Here is a 23,320-nt window from a genome sequence, read left to right on the forward strand (position 1 = left end):
AGCCGCCATTGTTCCAACATTGAAATTCACTAACTCCCCAGTTCCTTGTTGATGTGGATAATTTGGATGATAATCAAATGTATTTTCACGATTTTGGCAATATTGATTTTCTATTATTGACTTTCAGGGACCTGAAGATGAGCTCGTTCAAGTCCGAACTGGAGAAAAGCTCAAAGAGAGCAGATCTCATCCTTCAAAAAATACCTCACGTCATTCCACACAGAGAGGTGAGTCAATACACAAATTATTTTGCGCATTGCATGTGTGCAAAAAGGCATTTTTGCACAGATGCGGTGCACAGAAATGTTATGCTAAGGGCATTCTTGCACTGACATGGTGAAATGATACACATTGAGGGCATTAGTAAGAATAACATGTATACACAAGGCACATGTACCTATGGAATAGTTTTGAAGTAACAAGGATCCACATCAGTATACACATCATTTTGCTTGGGCATTAGAATAATTGTTACCTCTGAAACAGTTCAAATGCCCTTGGCTTAATGTCAGGGGAGTATGCAAATAGCTCAACATCACAGCCTAATGTTTCTGATCTGCTCTGTTTGCATGACGAAAACCTCCGATTGAGAACACTATACCCCAGTTTTTCCATGGACCTACTCCATGGATTTTTTTTTAATCAATTCTCTTCTCCAGTACGATAAACCCTACTGCCCCAAGTAAGTATCAAAACACCTGTTTCTTGACCTTGGTCCGAAGATGACATAACAACCGAGCGCGGTCCCGGCAAAGCATGCCGCCATTTTTATTCACTTACTTTCCTTATTTCGAGGTCGATTTTCTTCGTTCGAAATTGAAAATGGACTAACATTGAATTTCTGAATACAATATGCCTTTGAAAACGTGATTAAATATCGAATACAATAATTTCATTCCGAAGGTCCTACTACAGGCAGAGAAGTCTTACGTAATAGCACAGCTGTTGTTTATCATTTCGTCCCTGGCTCAACGCTCATAATCTGGCCTGTGGAGGTGAAATTGAGACAGCGGGGATTACCTGGCCAAGTGGGGTTGATCAGGCGGGTGTTTCATAAAGCTGTTCGTAAGTTAAGAGCGACTGGTGATCCTGTCTTGCGGTAAATGGTACACACCATTGGCGATGATCACCAGTCGTTTTTAAAGTCGCTCTTAACTTACGAACAGCTTTATGAAACGACCCCAAATGATCTCAAATACAATTTGGGGTCTAATACCGCAGTTTGCAGTCTGAACTACGGTCTTTCTCCAAACGGGGGTTTGACGTAATGATTAAATTATCTGTAATACATGTATATGGTCTTAGGCCCTGTCTTACAAAGTGTTGCGATTGATCCGATCCACCACAACTATGGAAAGCCAGCAATAACAACATCTAGACTTTATGTTTATTCAATAAAATTCCTTGATATGATGCATACTCATACATTCACCATTGTCTTGACATTTTGGTGTGCTCCTGTTTGTCTACAAAGGACAGTGTGCACATATCCTGTAGGAAACATCATGACAAAAGTGGATTTCCATATAGTTCCAGTTTATAGGATCAATCACAACTTTCTTTAAAGGACAAGTCCACCCCAACAAAAACTTGATTTGAATAAAAATAGAAAAATCCAACAAGCATAATGCTGAAAATTTCATCGAAATCTAATTTTAAAATTTTTTAACTTTCGCTTCATTTCACAAAACAGTTATATGCACATCTCAGTCGGTATGTAAATGAGGGAACTGATGATATCACTCACTATTTCTTTCGTATTTGATTACATGAAATATTTTTATTTTCTCGTCATTGTCATGTGAAATGGAGTTTCATTCCTCCCTGAATTCCATTATTTAAAAAAAAAAATGTTCTGGATCAGGCAAGGAGGTCCTAATTGTCAAATTCATAAATATAGAAATATTGCATAATTCAAACAATAAAAACAAAAGAAATAGTGAGTGAGTGACATCATCAAGTCTCTCATTTCGATGTTATATGAACTGGCTCGTTCATATAACTATTTTATGAAACAAATGTGAAACTTTAAAATGTCATAACTTTCTTATTTTACATCAGATTTTGATGAAATTTTCAGCATTTTGCTTGTGTGATTTTCTCTATTGATTCAAAGCAACATTTTTCTGAGGTGGACTAGACCTTTAAGATGAGGACCCAGATCTCCTTCAAAAGGAGCTTGTCTAATCTTTAGCTTTGATATGTTTCAGTTATTTTTAGCAGATCTTTTCTTTGTAGTTACATGTATGTGCATGATTCTATATGTAAACCTTCAGAGTAATCATTCACACTTTTGTTACTTTTACTCTTTCAGAGAGTGATATTATTCAGAAAACGAGTGAGCGATGAGAAGAAGACTCTAGGTTATACAGAATCCCCAATGTCACAGCCGCACTCGACATACATCACAGTACATAGAAATAGGCTTGTTGAGGTAAGTTGCAAATTGTAAAAAAAACCCCTCTGCATTCAAATTTTTAAATTACAGCAAATGTTTTACTTAAGAATATAGCTTTCAATTTAAATTCACAGCTCATTGATTGAGAATGCTTAAGCGCCCAATAATATGTTACTGTTATTCATAAAATTATAACAAGCTTCTTGCATTACAAATTACGGTAATCAGTAAAATTTGTCTAGGGGCTGAATCGGTCCTCCAGTCCATGTAGGGTATAAAAATACTCTAAAAATTGTTTACCAGATAATACTCCTGTGAGAACCCTGCTTGTCTCTCATGGCATGTTTTCCTTCAGCAAGAAATTCACCCACATTGTGATGCACTCAACCCAGGTGAGGTGAATGGGTTCCTGGTAGGAATTTATTCCTTGAAACGTGTAACAGCTGCTCTGCTAAAGCCAGGTAATTCTGCATTATTGTAGAGTGCTGAGAGAGAGTTCTGGTAAAGTAAGTGTTAATTAACCTTATGAGCAAGTATAATTACTAATTATTATGATGTTTCCAATCTTAATCTTTGATTATTCTTAGGATGGGTATCAGCAGCTTGCATCAGTGCCATCTCAGTCCCTCAAAGGCTGTATCAGAGTCAACTTCATCAATGAACAGGTATGAACATACTAGCCCAGATCCTGAAGTCCAGTTGAACTCTTTGTCTCTTTGTTCGACTGTAGTAATATTGAGCAGATTGCCAACTTCGACTAAAATCACATTTCATTTACAACATACATTGAGTGCATTAAGTCTATTGTATGTACACATACACACAAAGGTGATGTGTGCATTACACAAAGCTTTTCTTTTCAATGAACCATTTGAAAGTTATTTTTAATTGATTAGTGTAGTCCATGCAAAACCTCTCAGATTCACTCTGAGATTAATGTGGCATAGGAGGGATTATGTCCATGGCATGCAAAGAGTCAACTTTAACAATGGTCTTACTCTGCTAGAATTATGGGAAGCAGAAAATGTCATAACCTTGTTTCCATTGTATGCTTCTTATGTTTAGTATATTCTTTCCTCATGCTTTAATGGTGAAGAAAACTATTCCATTTTTTCCCCTGCTGTTATGGTGAATAAAACTATTTTTTCCCCTGCCGTTATGAATGATTTGAGTGTCAAAGGAGCCGATATATCAAACCTGTACTATCAGAGATTTGTGTCATAATTGGCTTTCTATAATAAAATTCAGATTCATGAGCTTACCAGTTTGGTTTGTAAATTAAAGAATACAAAATTGTGATGAAGTTGCTCTCAAGATAAATATACGTTTTGCCGATTCCACTGTAACTTAAACATTAAAGGTATTGTTTAACTTTGTGAGCAGCCGATTTAAAAAATTCTCAAACCAAGATGAAACATGTGTACAAGTGCATGTATTAGAACTAATAAACCATTAAAACAACCATTATTGAGAATGAAAAGCTAAAACTACAAAGCAAACCCCGATTTTGTAAATGGGCGTCTTATAGATGCCTAAATAGTACACATAAGTGTATGGGATGAAATTAAGATGGTGTTTCCGGTCACTTTATATGTCAATTTTTGAAGCACTAAATAATTATTTTTGAACGCAATTTTTTCTGGGCTACATTTTCGTAACATATCACAGACACATGTGACAAGTGTGACCTTCTGGCTCAGATTTTTTAGAAGTCAAAGCAATGTTAACCAATCACTTTAATAGGCACTTACAGAACATTATGTTGACTGTAATTCTGTGAATGGAAATACTTTATGCTTGTAATTAACAGACATATACAAGTAAAAGAAGTTTAAACAAATTGGTTGTAAGTTGTCCACAAAATCTTCTTTTCTTTTGCAGTAGAGATGCTTGTAGTAAAATATATTTGCAGCTGATGTTACCCCCAAAGTCATTGAAAATGAATAAATATCTCTGACTAAATTATTCTCAAGTACGTTGGACTGTCTACTCATGGTTTTCCTCTTCATTTCACTACAAATAATTTTCTTTTTGAAATCACCATATTCAGGGTCTTGATGAAGCTGGCATTGATCAGGATGGTGTCTTCAAAGAGTTTTTGGAAGAAACTATCAAGACTGTCTTCAACCCTTCCTTAAACCTGTTCAAGGTAATTTAGATGTAGTTAATATGTTGAAATCATGAATATGTATATAGTCACCCAAAGTGTATATAGGTCAGACCAATACATTTCAAAATGTTTCTAGCAAATTTTAATGATTATTTGTTTTATTTTGTAGACTACAGCAGAGCAAAGATTATACCCCAGCCCGACATCATACATCAATGAAAATCATCTTCCTCTCTTTGAGTTTGTGGGCAAGATGCTCGGTAAAGCTGTCTATGAGGTAAGTATGGTACAGGCAGCCAGGTCCACTCTAAGTTTGGGATTAAGGGATTATGTGGCGTTTTACATGTACATTTACAGAAAATGCTCTTTGTGCACAAAACACTTGTTCCTCTGTTATGATGGAGTTTGTTTTATTTGAGGTGGGATAATCTTCAATTGAGAAAAAAAAACTTTTGGAGTATGATATGTGTAGATCTCTTTATTACTCTGTTTATTTACATTAGATATTTTAAGGTTCTGAAATGTTTTGAGAATGTTTTGATACCAGCATTCATACATGGATAAATGGCATTGTAGATAGCTTTTTGTATTATCTCACATTTTATAATGTTTAATTTTGTATTATGGTAGTGATGATATATGTGGAAGCGCTGTGGCGTAGCGGTTCTGACTCTCGCCTTGTAATCAGAGGGCCCAAAGGGCTAGCGCCCTTTGGCAAGGCGTCAATCCACACATTGCCACTCTCAACTAGGTGCTAATTGGGTACTGGTAGGAAACAACCGTCATTGTGGTTGGTTTAGCAAGTGTATGCCTAATAGGCTGCTTGAAATGTTATGAATCCAGTGACCGGGTAATAATAATTGTGAAGCACTTTGAACAGTCGTAGATTGAAAAAGCGCTATATAAATGCCAGTTGTTATTCTAAAACATCTGTTAGGCTCTTAATTAATGCGGATGTTTTTAAGCACACATTTTCTGTGTTTATAACTGAACACAGAATCTTAAATAGGCCTACTGATTTAGAAAATCATAAACTTAACCTTAAGTGATTCAAAACGAGATTATAAAACAATCAATACTGAATATCAAAGTGGGTGTCCACCTTCATTCAATGACTTACAATGGGGTCATTTCACATATCATCTGTTGTAAGGGTTGTTAGTTTGGTTTAAAGCAACATCTTAAACTGACGAATGGACTTGGCATTATGTACATGAGCAGATAAATTATTCCATGGAGAAGTCGCAATTGTTCTAGACCAGGGACCTATCTTACAAAGATTTGAGATTGATCCAACCAACCACAACTAAGGAAAGCCAGCAACGCCAACATCTAAAATGCATATTTGTTCAAATATATGCATACATTCATCATTTTCTGCTAATTTGATATGTTTCCTCTTTGTTTACAAAGAATATTGCGCAAATTTCTTGTACGAAAAATTAATGCATGATGGATTTCCATATAGTTAAGGTTGATTGGATCAATCACAACCCTTTGTAAGATGGGACTCTGTTGTCCCTTTTCTTTTGTCAATTCTTCATCAGCCTCCCTTTTCATTTCTTTATCACCAGTGTGTTGGCTCAGTTGGTAGAGCGTACGTCTCACAACCGGGAGGTCAAGGGTCCAAACCCCGGCCTCGTCAGACCAAAAGACATTAAAAGATGGGAGTTGCAGCTTCCCTGTTTGGCGTTCAACGATTAAAGGGATAGAGCATCGTCGATCTGGCGCTGCACAGCGGCTGCGGGGCCCACGATCAATTGAGCAAAGCAAATTTTCAGAGTATTTCATGTCATGTCTATTTCGAGCAATAAAATATGTATTTTCATCTTTTTTTTCATCTTTTCATGATGCATTATGTATCTTTTTTATCAGGGTATTGTGGTGGAGGTGCCGTTTGCTCACTTCTTTCTGAGTCAGATCTTGGATCACAATCACAGTACTCTCTACAGTCCCATCGATGAACTGCCCTCGCTTGACAAGGAACTCTACAAGAATCTCACGTTTGTCAAGGTTGGTGATTTCATTTCACATGTCATCTTGTTGCAAAGGTTGAGTTTGTGCACATGCGATGCACAAGCGTGGCGTTAAGGGCGTTCTTGCCCCGACTCGTAGATTTGTGTAGGTGCACATTAGAATAGTTTGTGTTCATTTTATATTCAAACAGCTTCAAAATGGGGTGTTAAGATGCTTTTACAAATTGTTTTATTGAAAAAAATTAACATCTTGGGGATGTCTTACAAAGTGTATAAGCATGCTGAATTGCCAACATGCGTATGATATATATAGTGCATAATCTCATTTAATTATACTCGGTAACTTGCATCTCATGAACATGATCTGACCAATGTATTGATGCTGTTGTGATGCCATTGGACATGTAATTGTTATGTTTAGTTGACTTATATCTTCATGGAGCACCACATTTCTTGAGTGCAATATGGCAATTTCTAGGAAATCGTACAGTTATAATATACCCATATATATGAATTATATGTTAGGGTATTATTCGTATACAGCTTTTATAGATTTTGATCTTGCTTAGATTTCATTCCCTTTTTCATAATAGATTTGTCTTCTATGCATTCAGCATTCTGGATATGCCTTCTGAGCAATTGATTTTTTTGTACCCAATATGTACCTTACATTTTTGTACATTTTATTGTGTTTTTAATGAAAAAAAAAAAATCTTTGGCAATATTCCAATTTTTGCTGTGAATGATCTGCAAGTAAACTTAAAAGATTCTTTTACATTTTTTTTCATCCCCTGACTGCAGCATTATGATGGTGACGTGGCTGATTTAGATCTTGGGTTTTCATTAGATGAAGACTTCATGGGGAAGCTTGTCACTCATGAATTGATTCCAGGTGGGAAGGCCATTACAGTCAACAACCAAAACAAGTAAGATATCACCTAGCTTAAACAATATAAACAGCAAATTTTATGCACTCTACAGAGTAAAATAAGAGTCAGTAACTGAATAAAATTTTGAGGTGAATTGTGGATGGTGATGTTAGGAAAAAATTCCTGATTTTGCCTATCATGGAGATAAATAAGAAGAGAATGTCAAGAAGAAGAAGCAGCTAAGGAAGGGATAAAAATCACCTTCTGAGGAGATCCTACTGCTTCATTTTGAAATGAATAATTGTGTTTTAGAATGATAGTAAATCTAGTCGATCAAATATAAAATCCAACACAGGCCAGAGATATTAATATCCCTTTGTGCAGTTTAATGTCAGTATAATCTACGAGCCCCCCCTCTTTTCAGTGCATTTGATAGTGGTTTCACAGTACACCATGTATTCTCTTTCATCATGTGGAAGAGCCGTGGTGTAGTTTTATATTAATATCGCTATGGTGTAGTGGTTCTGACTCTCGCCTTGTAAACAGAGGGTCGTGTGTTCAAATCCCACTGCGGTCTAGCGTCTTTTGGCATGGCGTTTATCCACAGTTTGCTACTCTCGACCCAGGTGCTAAATGGGTACCTGGTAGAATGCAAAAGTTATTGTATGTTTGGCCAGCGCCATTATGAGGCTGCGATGAATGCAAAGAATGCTCCCCAGGAAGTGCAAATAGTGTCCTTTCCTTGCAGGATTGAAATAAATCCAATGACCGGGGTAATAATATGTTGGAAAGTGCTTTGAGCTGTTATGGAAAAAGCACTTTATAAAAACTGGCTATTATTATCATTATTCTTTTTCTTTTGTGGGCGTATGTTGGTCCTGAAGAGGACCACCCATACTTGACGTTTCGACAAGTGTGTTCTTGTCATCTTCAGGAGAATGCAATAGTGATGATATGCTCACAATTATTTATTCATTAGCCCGTTCGCGACGGCATAGTAGAATAGGATCTAACACCCTAAACGAGATTAATCAGCCGACCATGTCAAGTTCGAGCAGCTCCATTGTTCCGTGCGTGCGAGCTGGATCGTTGATTACAAAAGCGTGTGTGCGATCCACGATGAGTGAATTGATCGATCGATAGTTTTCGCGCATGCGTAGTTCATTTCCTGTTTTGGCTGCACGGAGTTCAGAGCTCACCTGTCTCTCAAGTGCTATGTCCGCACAGAGTGACTTCTTTGAGAATGTATTGTTTGTGATGTGGGTTTTGAAGTTCTTCTTGGACTTCTTCTTTTTTTTATATTACTATTATCATAATATTATCATTCTCCCTTCCTTTCTTCTTCCTTTTCTTCTTTTTCGATCTTCTTATTATTATCAATATTATTATTCTCATTTCTTTTCTTCTCATATTCTTCTTTTTCGATATTCTTCTTATCTTATCATCCTCATTTCCTTTCTTCTTCTGTTCGATCTCTCATATTTTTGTTCTTATACTTCCTATTTATAGACCCCCCCTTCTCCCTTGATATAGTCTTGCTTTGTTTCCTCTTGCAAATGAAATCCTCCTTTTTTTCCTTTTTCTTTTTATAATGCTCCCTTTTCCTTTTCTCCTCCTTCTTCTTCACTGATAATTGTGCAATCCTACACCTCCTCCATCTCCTAAATTTTCTATTTCCCCTCTATTTATTCTTGTTATGATTTTGTTTGTGCTTCTTCTTTTTCCTTTTTTTCTTCGTCGTCTTATCTTCTCTTACCTATTCTCATTATTCTTTTACTCCCGTCATCCTATTTTGCTTTATTTTGTTCTCTCTCTGTTTTTCTCTTCTTGCAAATTGAAAAAAAAATGAAGAACATGATATTTCTTTTTAAAAGTATGTCCGCCAAATCATGAATCTTCAAAATATCTTTATATGCATACAAGTAATACTTTCTGAACAAGAAATCATAATCTTCTCGATAGGGAGCAGTTCTTACCAATCCACAAATTTGCAAGGTGGTATACGACAATTATTATGAAGATTATTTATCATTTACCATCCAGTTATCTAAGTTAGCCCACCCCATCCCCCATGATCACCATTATCTTCTCCTTTCATCTTTTTTTCCATTTCGTCTTCTTTTTTATTTTATCTTTTTCTTTGTCTTATCATTATATTCATAATCTTTATCATTGTTGTTATTATTATCAATATTATTATTTTTATCATCCGATTGTTATATTTTCTTTTATTATTTGTTAATATCATTGTTGGTGTTGATAGTAATGTTTATAATTGTTATCATTGATATTATGTAAACATTTGACTATTTTACATGTAAAGAATAAAAGAATTTAGTTTAATTTGATTAAAACATATTGCTATTGTCATGTTTGGCGCAGCCCGAAAGAAGAATCAGTTAATCCCCTTACCTCTAGTCAACCTATACTTATATTCTCTCTCTCCTCTATTTTCCCTTTACTTTTTTCCCTTCTCTTCAATCAGTAGCTTACCCCGGGGGGGGGGGGGTGTAGGGTTCAATTTCATACGCAGTGCAATGCAGTGACCAGTGTGAAGATGTTGGATTGGATATCATTTTTCCCCGAAATTTTGTGTTTTTTGTAACATGCGTTTGTCCGTCTTTATGGCAAATACATGTAAATTGTAAGTAACAGATCGCGAGAGAAAGTGTCAACGATGCGAATGATAATGCCTATCCCAGAGATTATTCTTCACTCAAAGATGAAGCCCTATATCGGGCGCCACGTGCGCAGCATTATCATTCTGCCTTGGTCATGTACGTTTTCACTGAAATGTATAGGTCAGACATATTTGTATTTAATGTAACTAACTTTTACACTTTCTGGTAGATTCAGAGGCATATTATCCAGGGCGCCCCAACTAAGTTTCGCCGAAGCAATCATTCCAACGAATTATCAAGGAGCAAAATTGTATATTCTCAATCACCAGTCGACCCCACTCCGCGTTTGCTGTGTATATAGGCAGCTATTATGTCAGCGTAAGGAGCGAAGATTTTATGTGACGGGGGGGGGGAGAATAAAAATACTTTCGTGCTGGGGAAAAACGTCCCGAGGACACATTGTGTATTGTTAAAAAGTAGAAATTGTGACATTAACCCCCTTACCCCATTTTTAATGTTTGATACTCTATGTAGGTTTGCTGATTACAATATATCTTTTTAAAAAAATTGCCAGCAAAATCGAAAAAAAAATAGTTTTAAATTCTCGTTTGAAACACACAATGTAAATACACAAATGACAATAAACAGAATGGATTATTCGGAACTTATCGATTACAAGTCTCAGTTTCGTATCATTTAAATTTGACGTTTCAATCACACGATGCAAGCAAGTGAAGAGCCTTTGCCAAATGTATGTTTTGAATGACCGCTTATACGGTGTGTGACTGGAAACCAGCTCCTAAATGAGTCAGTATGTGTCTTTTATTCATGAAGTTACAGTGATTTATGTGTGCATTTTTCTTCTAAAGGTGCTCTGAAAATACGACTTTTGGACATGATTTTTTGAAAAAGTCCTTGCCGTGGGAGGGGGGAATCCCCCCTCCCACACCCTCCCCCCGCTCGGTCACTTCGCTCCCTCGCCGCTGGTGCCCCCCCCCTATTTCAAAATCCTGGATCCGCCCCTGTATCGCATCACATTTTTTATATGCAGGTCAAACCAAACCACGATAACATGCATCAGAATAAAATCAATTGGGGAAACCTTAGATTTTTCGAAAATTCATATAATGAGATAATATGGATAAAACATGCTTCACATACTTTGTACATCGTAAATAACACATATTAGTCTTCATTAGCATGATTATGCCTATGTCACGGTGTTTATCACTCTTTGGTGTTGAACCAAACTGACAAAGGGTGAATTCATCCGTACATCCTTCCCTTTCAAGTCACTATTTTACATTGTTAGTAAGTGGCAACTTTATTGATCTTCGCTGGATGCCCTTTTGTCATTTTCAAAGAAAAGGGGGCCATGCCTCCATCAATTACCCCATCCGTATCGTTAGAACAAAATATAGTGTATGTACGATCTGAGGTATTATCAATACCCAGCTGTATACACTTTTGTTTAGGATTATAAAAATCGATATCAACTTAAAGTCGTGTACTCTCTTCTAGTTTGATCTAGCTTGATCAGTTCATGAAGTTGAATATTATGACAACCATTTTCAAGAGGCAAAATAATGCACCTAAATGAAAGAAGAAAACAAAAATCTATGTGTTATAAACTGAAACCATGATTTTTCTTCTTCCTATATTTTATCAACGGCGCCATTTTGAAACCTCACAAGCAATTTTTTGTATTGAGTAGTTTTTATTGACAACTTCAATTCATAAACAAAAAAATATATATATAACAAATAGAACTTTGAAACATAATATTTTAAGGAATGTTACAATAAAACACAATGTCAGACATCTTCCAATACATAATTATAAATAACATTGATGATAATTATATGCATCAAGAAGAAACTTCTACAGAAAATTCCAACATATTGATTTTTTTCCTGTGTCAAATAAAAAACATAAGAGAAATTTTCCAAATACAAAAATAAATAAATAAATCATTAATAAAACCTAAACGAATTGAAGCCATCAGCATATATATTTTTGACCCATCACCTCAGCCTCTTCACCCAAATAAATTCAACCACAAACTCAGCCCTTGTCATTACCCCCCCTTCCCTTGAACACACCCATCGGTAATATAGTATCGATCATGTCGATCGTTTTCGATCTATCGTTGATCATATCAGCGCACGCACGCAGCTCTGCGTGCGTTTTGGGTTGCATTTCGCTGCTCCCATTATTTTCCCTCACTTTTATTGAATGCGGTATATACGTGGTTCTGCGAAACTGAAAATCATTGAAATCAAGCTTTCATCGCGGCAATGCCCACTGTACGCCAATATTGGACTCTCATCGAAGCATAACTCGTTTTATAATGCTTTATAAACTATAGAAACAAAAGGTAAAAACGTATGACTTTCTGGAATGTGTAGTTTAATTAATGGATATTCTAATTATACCACAGAAAAGGCAGAAACATAGTATGAAATTGTATTTTTAAAGCCTGCAAATGGATGCGAGTAATAGCCTTTGGGGAACCGACTATATACGGCTCCCGTACATGAATGAGTTTTAGGGAACCGTATATATCCGGCTCCCGTTGGCAACGGGTTAGTATATATTTTATTATTATACTTGTTATGGTTTACATGTTTGATGTTTCTTTTTAATTCAGGATCAAGTACATCCATCTGATGGCTCACTTTCGCATGTGCCATCAGATCCGGGATCAGACCCGTGCCTTCAAGCGAGGATTCCTCTCCCTCATCAACCCCCAATGGTTAGCTTGGTTCTCTGGTCCGGAAGTCCAGAGACTCATCTCAGGAGATGTAAACGCCCTGGACTTGAGCGATCTCAGGTATGCATCGCTTCGGCATGATAACATTTGTAGTGTAAAACAGTCAAACTGTAGCTACCACTTACTTATAGAAGACCTGCCAGTAAATAATACATTTTTGTTAACCTTGAACATAGAATCATTTACTAAAGAATCTGTCGACAAAGACCACTTTTCTCATCCCCATTTGGTGGTCATTATGATAATGATAATAATAATAGTGGTATAGTTACCCAGGGTAGCCACTTCAGTTTCGAAAACTGTTCTTCCAGCGGGCCCTGCTATTATTACCTAGTCTTATATTATAGGGAGGTGTTACTGTAGTAAGTAGTAGTGATAATTAAGACATGATTTTCTTTTTTTTTATTCAGTCCCTTCGCCAACATTTAGGTATTTTTTCAGTAACTAACGCATGACATGTATCATACGAATCACACCAAATGAAAAAGTCTGTAAGGTTCGCAATATGTAATTTATTGATAATTCAGTATTTGCTATTATGTTATTATAAAACACTGATACATGTAACATTGAAGAGGCTTATGATTCTCCATGTGAGATATGAAACGAACTGTTCGGTTGTGGAAGAGATTGCGTTGGAATCAAAAGACAAGTGGGGAGAACTATCTTCCATGTGACAAGGTGATGTCATCTACACATCATTGCCAAGACTCCTCAACTCATCTACTCCATCATAGTTCATCTGAATTACAGGCCTTTTTTATGGAGTTTTCTTACAAAGGATTACTCTTTCCTCTCATCTAATCTCTTTCTTTAACCTTTTGTGGATTGTAACATCTCCTATGCTGACTGTTCCACCGCCTTTATAAAACCTTTTTTTGTAAACCTTTATAAAAATAAAATAATTGATGTATGCTGTATATTTTTCTTAGGGACCCACGATATAATTATGTATTTATTGTCATTATAGGAAACACACACAGTACTATGGAGGTTTTCATAATTCCCACAGAGTGATCAACTGGCTTTTTGATATCCTCAGCAATGACTTTAACATCCAGGAGAGGGGGCTCTTTCTCAAGGTAAAGTATCACCATCTTCATCACCATCGTCATCGTCATCATCATCCTCATCCTTATCATAATCATCAACATCATCATAATCATCATTCTCCTCTTCATCCTCCTCATCATCATCGATATCAGTCATCCTCCTCCTCATCATCATCATCATCGATATCAGTCATCCATATCATCCTCATCATCATCATCATCATCCTCCTCCTCATCATCATAATCGATATCAGTCATCCATGTCATCATCAACATCATCATCATCACCACCACCACCATCATCACCATCATCATTATCGTCATCATCGTTGTCATCCTCCAACTCCTCCTAATCATCTTCATTATCCTCGCCACCACAATTATCATCATCATCATCATGTATTTCATTCAGCATCTTCCCTCTTAGAAAGGGGGGGGTAATGATATCTCACCAAGAAAAAGGGTTTCTGGAAATATAGAACTTTAAAATGATTTATTCCAGCTTTTTAATATTTTTCTTTATTTTGTCATCCTGATTTTAACCGAATTAGCACTTTATATTTTATTATATCATTACCAGTCCTTGAATAAGGATTTCTGGAAATATACACAATTTTAATTGATGAACTACTGCTTTTATCTTATCTTTGTTTTGATCATCCTCATTAATGAGTAAGATTATTTTTCTTCTCCTAGTTTGTGACAAGTTGTTCTAAAGCTCCTCTGCTTGGATTTGCTCATTTGGAACCACCATTCTCAATAAGATGTGTGGAAGTCAGTGATGATCAGGTAATATATTGTTTCTAAATTCATATAAAAAAATTCCCAAATCCCTGTTCACCCCGGTGTGGCTCAGAAAACTGATTTTTTTTCCTTTTTTTTTACTGAGTTGATATGAAAAGTGGTCAGCTGGAATGTTAGGTTGTAGTGTACTCAGCAGCTAATGCCGTGCTGGCATGTTTCCCCAACACTATCTACTTCACAAAGGAAATTATTGTGTAATAATAGAATGATGTGCACTTACAGGGAGTGTGTATTGTTTATCTGTAAAAAGCTGCACATTTACAGTTAGGCATATGTGAACAGAGTGGGAGAGTTTGTTACTGCAACATTTTTACGATAATATTGCAGTGGTATTTGTCATGTCCAGAAAATAGCCACAAAATATCAACAAAATCAGCATAAAAACTGGAGGAAGCCAAATACCATAGAAAGGATTACATCTGCAACCCCCTCCCCAGAATAATTGCATTTTTTTTTCAACTGCTGTATGATTGGATAAAGGTTGATTGATCTCATAATTTGAATAATCTAATGGTCCTAATGGTAAGGACAACAGGACTTTTATAAATTTCCTGAAATTATTACTTGCTTGATTAAATGGTACAATAGCTGTTTTGTTTTCAAGACAATGAATCTGTTTTAATATCACATACAGGACACTGGGGATACAGTCGGAAGCGTTCTGCGTGGCTTTTTACGCATCCAGCGGCGCGACCCTGTCAGCCGCCTGCCGACCTCATCGACGTGCTTCAATCTCCTCAAGCTACCAAACTATCAAAAGAAGAGCACGCTGAAAGAGAAGCTGCGTTATGCAATCACCAGCAATACAGGATTTGAGTTATCATAGCATTGTTACAATGACACTTACTTTACTTGTCCACGATGCTGGAGGCTTGAGTGCCTGTTCATCGATCGTAGTATCTCCTCTGGTGGTAGTACCGTATCCATGACATTGAGCAAATAAAAGACTTAACACGAGAAAGGACTGTCAGGAGTGTACAGAAGGTAAATTGTTGATTGCTTGGAATCCGCTTTGTCTACATCCTGGTTGGTCTGGGCCCCGTCTTACAAAGAGTTGTGATCGATAGGATCAATCACAACTATGGACGGCCAGCAACGTCAACATCTAAAATGCATGTTCGTCCAAAATATTTTCTTACTATGATGTATATTCGTGGATTGATTGTTTTCTTGAAAATTCACTGCGCTTCTCTTTGCTTACAAAGGACATTGTGCAAATTTCCTGTAGAAAAAAATCATGACACTGATGGATTTCCTTAGAGTTACGATTGATTGGATGAATCGTAAGATAAGATGGGCCCCTGGTCCCATCCCACATGGTCTAATCCTGGGGGGGGGTGTTTCACAAATATTTATGTATGACTTAGAGTCGCACTTAAATGCCAATGCATACTTGATATCCAACGTGCAATCTTGATTGATACGCAGTAGTGTGCGTCCTCTTCTGGCATGATCTGACCAATGCGGTCATGCCTTTTATAGCGTGCGCAACTAAGCATTTAGGTGCGACTCATACTTAAATCTTTGTGAAACACCCCCTTGGTCTGTCAACAACCAGTTCATCTTTAGTATAAATGACATTTAGGTCGCTAACCATTTTGTTTATTTACCAGTTGGGCTATACCCCATTTCATCTATTGTCCACTTGCTCTGATACCATTTAGTCTGTATAGTTGCTGTATTCATGTCTTTATTGAATTCAAGAGTTTAACATGAATACCAGTGCCTGCCACACAGAAACGTTGTTAGCCTAACAGTAATCCTAGTCACATCTTTCAGATTGTGAAGTCATAACATTTACATGTATTTCAATGTGTAAGTAATGGATTGTTGTAACATTAAGCATCACTGCTGCATTGCCGGTTGTAACAGGGCCTCTGATTAGCACATTGTTAGTGCCAGCAACGTTTCTGTGCAGTCAGGGCAGGTCCATGGTTCTACTCTGAACGAGTGGCAAGTCTATGACATACATACAATACATTAACATTATGATAGTCCTATTTCACAGGTATAACACATTCAAATAAGTCAAAATGGCAATTTTGGAATAAAGTCAATTTTAGCCAAATACGGTTGTGCACATTTTAAATGCAGAGCTGCCAAGTAGTACGATTTTTCCGTATTTCATACGGAAATCAATTTAAAATACGGCAGTACGCTTTTTCATGATAAAATACGGGAAAAAACAAATTAGAGAAGAAAAGGTATTCCGTGTGTTGCTGCCCTCTACGTTCAATGAGTTATGAATACATCAAGGCTTTTTCATTAGAATTTTCAATACGCCGGCGCGGCGAATCAATGCGGGTGACAAGTTCCGAGCGCACACGTAGTTTACAAGCGCAAAGCAGCGGCTCAAATCGCGATATTTTGCGACTGGTAAATACGTCTGTAAGGATGATGACGTCATCCAAGATGGCAACTTACGTTGACCGACGGAAGGATCGAAGATGACGATGTTTCGATCATAATTTGAAACGAATTAGCCGTAACTGCGGTCTAAGGTACGATATTTCTGAATTTCATACATTTTTCCGTAAATATGGGTGCAATTTCTTTTTCATAATGTGACATTTTTTTATTTTATGTGCCAAAAAACGATCGAAAAAAAAACATGTTTCCGTCGAATGTTGGATCTAACGTTACTGCTAATACGTTGTCTGTGCGTACGGGCCTCCAAATTCTTCAGTCTATGTATTGGTGAGTGAGCCAACGCAGTTCAGCGGAACAACCAAAATCTAGAGTGAAGCTTTCGATCTCGTGTGCGACGGTGTGGGGCGCAAAATAATGTAAGAAGTGATCGAACTTTGCCATTATGCATGCATATTTATCTCATGGTAAAAATACGGATTTTTGGGTCAAAATACTGATTTTGGGGGATAAGAATACTGAAAATGCTAAATACAACTTGGCAGCTCTGTAAATGGTCAACACCCCCACCCACCCTACCTACTGGTGTTGCAAAATGGAATACTATTCTACGATGAAAAATCGTAAACAGCGTCAATTCCAGTTGTCTCAGTTTTTTGTAGAGTGTAAATTATTAATTAGACCATCCTGGCACAAGACCAAATGACAATTAGATTAATTGGGAATTAATAATTTTTTAATAGACTAGACCCAAAAGGTGAATGGGAGTAGATCAATTTGGTTTAGCCTATGCAGGGGCGGATCCAGGATCTTTCCGATGATAATTTGTCAAGCCCCCCCCCAAGAAAAAAAAGATCCTCACTTTCCAAAGGGGGGGGGGGGCAAACTTGGGTTAAAATGGTATATTTACATTACAAATTTTGAATATGGCTCTCAAAAGGAGGGGGCATGGGCCGGCTTTACCCCCCCCCCCCCCCCCGATCTGCCAGTGGGTCCATGTATTACTAGACCATCTGGAAAACAGACAAACTCCTTATAGACTAAGGGGGTGTTGCAAGAAGATATTTGCGATCAATTGCCAATATTCTGTTGCAATTTTACAACTGATAAATCAACGTTAGCTGGAGCAAATCAGTTCTTGTTTCAAGGAGCAAATAAGCAATCAATCACTTATTTTCAATTAACTACAAGACATATGATTGATTTAGGGACCAAATATTGACTTGCAATTGATCGCAAGTTTCTTGCAACACCCCATAAGAGAATGTAGACCGTACGGATATAAACACATCTCAAGCGACATTAAAGCTTATCCAAACATAGCAGATTTAGGCAATAAGTTGTGAAAAGTTGCCCCAGAAAATGGAACATTGATATTTACCTGCCGGAAACACAATCTGCCTATAGAATTATTCAAAAGATAATCCTCTACGATTATGTATAGATATTTTGTTAAAGAATGGATCACATTTTTAGCAGTCTACATGTAGATTAATCACTGCTAGAGTGTGGTGGAAATGCTAGGTAACCTTGAATGTATCACTGTAGATGAGGGTAATCCATCAATTTATAAGGATCCGCACCATTATTTTTTGAAAAAGATATTATACATCATTTTGTTTGGGCAAATGTGATAGTTTGTTTCGTCATTTGAAAACAAGAGGTGATTACGTGCTCTATATACCACATCTGGAGCAGTGTAGAGGAAGAAAAACAATATTTTGTAGCTCTGACCGAGAAAGCGAGTGCATGGGCATCTATGACTTGCATGAAAAAGATCATTTTGAGTCACAAATGAACTTGGCTGTCAAAGCTTGTGAATGGAAAAAATGAACCAAAAAGTTTAGCAGCATTACACTTTTATTTTACCTGTACTCGAATCATTCTTAAGGCGTTCTGACTCATAGGCTGAAGTGATCTGCGAAACGCAAATGTTCCATCACCACGAGTGATGATTAACGGGGTAACCACATTTACGTGATCATGTGATTGACGTTTGACCAATCCTGTAAAATCATTTGTACTATCAGGAATGCTCACTGATGTATTATTTTGCATACTAAGTTACTAACAAAAGGGTTTGATGTCTAGATACTCTTTTGTATCTCTACAGCTAAGAATATGGAATGATATTGAGATGCTGAAATGAGTGGCAAAAAGTGCAATAAACACTTAATTTAATAGAAGTATTAGTAGCTTATAAGTGATAAAAATTGATGTTCTGATTATAGTTTTAACACAGATTTTTTTATTTATTATTCGTTATTAGTGATGTTTCTAAATCATTAAAAGTAAGATGTCCTTGAATTATAATAGTATGATTATTACCATGTATATTATAGTTCATATTGCTCTAACCATGGAGCATAGTTGCATATTCCATTTAATTTGTTATTCAATCTACCAATTAGTGCCACAAATTTCATATTCTATCAATGTAAGCTTTTAGATACGTGGTATAGATTTGTAAATGAGGTTGTGAAGATTTCTTTGAATTATTTATATAAAAATAAATGTGTTGCTAATGATAGCACAAAGATGATGAGTTTATGAGAATAGGAATCTGGGTTTGCATTATTTGAAATAACACTGAAATGAATTAGTCATACTCTTAATGAATAAATTTGTTAGTATAACAGATGATTAAAAGTATTTCAGATAAGAAATGTACAGTATATTCCTGCATCTATTTGTAAATTGAGAGATAATTACCGTAAGTGTGCCCATATCTGTAGTATTTGTGAATACATGCATCTCAATAAACATGATTTAAATATAGTTTATATTTATGTGGAAAAGAGTGTGCCCTTTGGGATAATTTGTTGCTCTCTGTATGTGAAAGAAATAATGCACGAAAGCAATGTTGATTCTCATTATGTTTATTTGAAGGATGATACTAGCTGTTTTTTTCCTGGGCATTATTTCCAAAAAAATCCATATTTTGCCTTTTCTCTCCTCTGAGTTTTTCCATTGACTTTATGTGTAAATTGTACAGTGGGCAGTATTTGTGAAAACTGGATGAAACCAGTTTTGATATGTATATTCTATAATTTTATTGTTTTCTTATTTTGTATATATATTGCACCTATACTTAAACAATTGAAATACATGTATAAAGATATATCAGAAGTTGTATTATTATTTTGTTACTGTGTTTTTATTTAAATATGAAACCTTTTTCCATTCCTAGATAATTGCCATTGGAAGTATTCGAACAAAAGCATTATCGAACATACTAAACCCAAAATAATTAGCCCCTATTGTGTGTAATTTGGACTAATATTATTGGAATTGCATTTTCAGCTGATTTTTCTACTTATAGATGTGAACATTTGCTAGAAAACATAAAAAATAGGAGCAAATAGAGAAAAGTGTTTTTTAAGGGCATTGTCCAAATTAAGGAAATTATGTCAATGATGTCAGTGTCTAAGTTCACAAAATAATGTAAAGAGACTATATCAAATAAAATCAAACAAATGCCCATATTCTTTTTTTTCTAAATTCGAGGTAAAAAGGTAAACATAAAATTTGTAACATGAAATTTGATATTTCATTTAATGAATTTTCAGTTATGAGAAAGATAAAGTCAGTTCATTAATACATTGTCATATAGTCATTGCAGAGATAGAAATTTGTCATATAATAAAGAGGGAGGGTAGCTGAGTGCTTCAGGGGTCAAAGTTGATTTACCTTTGATAGTGAATGAATAAGAGAAGCCCAAATATGTAGCCACAAAGATCATTTTATATCCAGTGGCGTAACAGGCGAGGGAGGGGGGGGCAAGCTGCCCCTGGCGGAGTTCACCGGGAAAAACAAAAACAAAAAGGGGGAGAAAGAAAGGGAATGGGAAAGGAAAGAAAAAAGAGGAAGGGAAAGGGAAAAGAAAACTAAGAAAGACCATAACAAGGGAAAACGGAAAGAGAAAAGGAAAGGGAAGGGAAGAAGAAACATGTAGGAAAGCAATTCTCTCCGATATACTAGTACATTAGCATGATTATAGGGAATAAAGATGACAAAAATGCAAACAAAAGCGGGAAATGAAGGTAGAACGTAATGAGCCATTCTAAATTGGAAAATAAAGAAAAGGGACAAGATAACACTACCGGGCTGCCGAGGATTGAATCTAACGATCAGGAAGAAAGATGGTTGGTATATAACATAATGTCGTAAGAAAGTCTATCATAAACTTGCTAAATCTCCAAAGCTACCGGGGGCTCTGTCCAAGAGTCAAGACCCGTGCAGTTGGGGCTCTTCATCTGTTACATTTAAAGGGCTCTATAACGGCCCCTATATGGACCCTTCCGGCATTAAGCTTTGCGTTGAAGCACTAGCGTACGGGGGGGGGGCTGGTTCCACAGCCAAGGGGAAATAAAAGAAAATAAAGGAGGCAGCGAAATGAGATGAAGGGAAGAAAATTATGACATGATATTTGCTGTGATAAAAATCACATAATTAGAATTTAATTTCAAAATTTTCCCACATTTGCTATGGTGTGCCCCCTAAAATATTTGGATGATAACGGTCCACAACTGCATTGAATTTATGTGTTGTGTGAAATCTATATAATATATACGCAATTTGATTAAAATTAGTGGCCATCTGTAAGGTTTAAAATGTACTATCTCGATTAGATGTTGGAAATGCTCTTCTTTTTAATATAACCTCACGCAATGTTAATAAACTTCAGTATGCTCAGAATACAGCTGCCAGGGTTTTAACTGGTACATCAAAATATCAACACATCTCACCAATTCTCCAAAAGTTACATTGGTTGCCAATCCGGAAGCGTATAGAATTTAAAATACTTCTTCTCACTTGGAAAGTGTGTAATGGTTTGGCACCAAAATATCTACAAGAGCTTGTCACGCCTTATGCACCAGCTAGAAGCCTGAGATCATCACACCAGCAACTTCTTAAGACTCCCAAGACACGTGTTGCATATGGTGCACGAGCTTTCTCTGCCTCAGCACCTTCTCTCTGGAATAATTTGCCATTAAATTTAAGAATTATACAATCACTGGAGACCTTTAAATCAAAACTGAAATCTTATCTTTTCTAACAGTATTAGTTATTGGCACTTTGACACTCATCCAAACTTTCTCTTTCTTTTCTTGTGCGTGCGCCTCGGAATAGAATATTTCTAGATAGATGGCGCTATATAAATGCCTATTATTATTATTATTATTATTAAAATGGCTTTAATATCAAGAGGTTCGGGAGCTCCTCCCGGACCCCACCCATAATCAGTTGAATGGATGAGTTTGGACTATGGCCCCCAAAAGTTCTAGAACCAAACACAAAAAGGAGGAAAGAAAGAAAAGCAAAGCAAAATGTAGCATATTTTTCTGATCACGTCAAAATCTATCTTCATGTTAGATTTTATGAAAAGGTGATTTAAAAAAAAAAAAAAAAAAAAACACCCTGATTTTTGCAATGTAAATGCCAATTTTTTTTGCTCGCTCGCTCGCATTTGTATATTCATTTTAATTGCCCGATGCACCATATCGCCCCGTCAATATTTTTGCCCTGTGACGCCATTATCTGTTCCATGATATGACCGGGAAATTTTTGGCTCTTGCCCCCCCCCCCCCGACCCCTGTTTATATCAATAAAACAAAAGAAATTGTAATCAAAGTTAGACATTAAATGAGGCTCTCATTTGCATACAGACGAGGATTTACAGTGAGGTAAAATGAGAAATGCCCAAACTTTCTTGTTTTACCTCCTATTTTGATGGAAATTTCAGAGCTATCCTTTTTTTTTTGCTGATTTTTCTATATAGATTATCAACTTGTTGCTGGGGTTGACTAGGCTGTTTAAATTTTTTTGAAAGGAAGGGAAGAAAGATGTCGGTCTAAAAGAGTTATATCAATTTAAAATATGACCCCCACCTCCTCCCTTCTTGCTGTCACCTTTTGCTCTCACTCTCTATCTCTTGCTGTTTACCCTTTCTCTTCCTCCTTTATCTCTTTCTCTAACCTTTGTGCATCTTGGAAGCATCTGATTGAAATAAAACAATAGAAAATAAAGAAAATAGAACAATAGAAAATAAAGAAAGCATGCCAAAGAGTGGATATGAATTCTTAGCATTCATGGCGTGTGATGCCAGACTAAAAAAAAATAGCACGATGTCTGTTTAATCTTAAACCAAATAACGAGATGCGCGAAAAAGCAGCGTCTAATGTGTGAAATATAAACATCTGTATTCTCCAGTGACGTCTTTTAAGGATAGACAGAATCTGTCAGTCGCTCTTAATAAATACACCGTTATTTGATCTTTTTGGAGAAGAATGACTCGAATCAACCTTGAAGTTGTTTTCATACAAGCGAATGTTTGTCAATCAATCTAC

At 36.3% G+C, this 23,320-nt stretch overlaps 1 protein-coding gene across 1 annotated transcript in view; it reads left to right on the plus strand.

Annotated features, from left to right (window-relative positions):
• LOC121408385 (ubiquitin-protein ligase E3B-like) overlaps positions 1-15,705 on the plus strand; it is a 34,857-nt gene extending 19,152 nt beyond the window's left edge. Inside the window, exons 18-28 of the mRNA XM_041599845.1 lie at positions 128-227; positions 2,315-2,434; positions 2,986-3,063; positions 4,449-4,547; positions 4,678-4,785; positions 6,384-6,521; positions 7,286-7,410; positions 12,625-12,807; positions 13,718-13,829; positions 14,496-14,588; positions 15,238-15,705. Of these exons, the coding sequence (XP_041455779.1) occupies positions 128-227; positions 2,315-2,434; positions 2,986-3,063; positions 4,449-4,547; positions 4,678-4,785; positions 6,384-6,521; positions 7,286-7,410; positions 12,625-12,807; positions 13,718-13,829; positions 14,496-14,588; positions 15,238-15,429 (1,348 nt within the window). The 3' untranslated portion in view covers positions 15,430-15,705. The remainder of the gene's footprint in view (positions 1-127; positions 228-2,314; positions 2,435-2,985; positions 3,064-4,448; positions 4,548-4,677; positions 4,786-6,383; positions 6,522-7,285; positions 7,411-12,624; positions 12,808-13,717; positions 13,830-14,495; positions 14,589-15,237) is intronic.
• Positions 15,706-23,320: the final 7,615 nt, after the last annotated feature.

This window comes from Lytechinus variegatus, chromosome 2, assembly GCF_018143015.1.
Source record: "Lytechinus variegatus isolate NC3 chromosome 2, Lvar_3.0, whole genome shotgun sequence".
Taxonomy (NCBI): Eukaryota; Metazoa; Echinodermata; class Echinoidea; order Temnopleuroida; family Toxopneustidae; genus Lytechinus; species Lytechinus variegatus.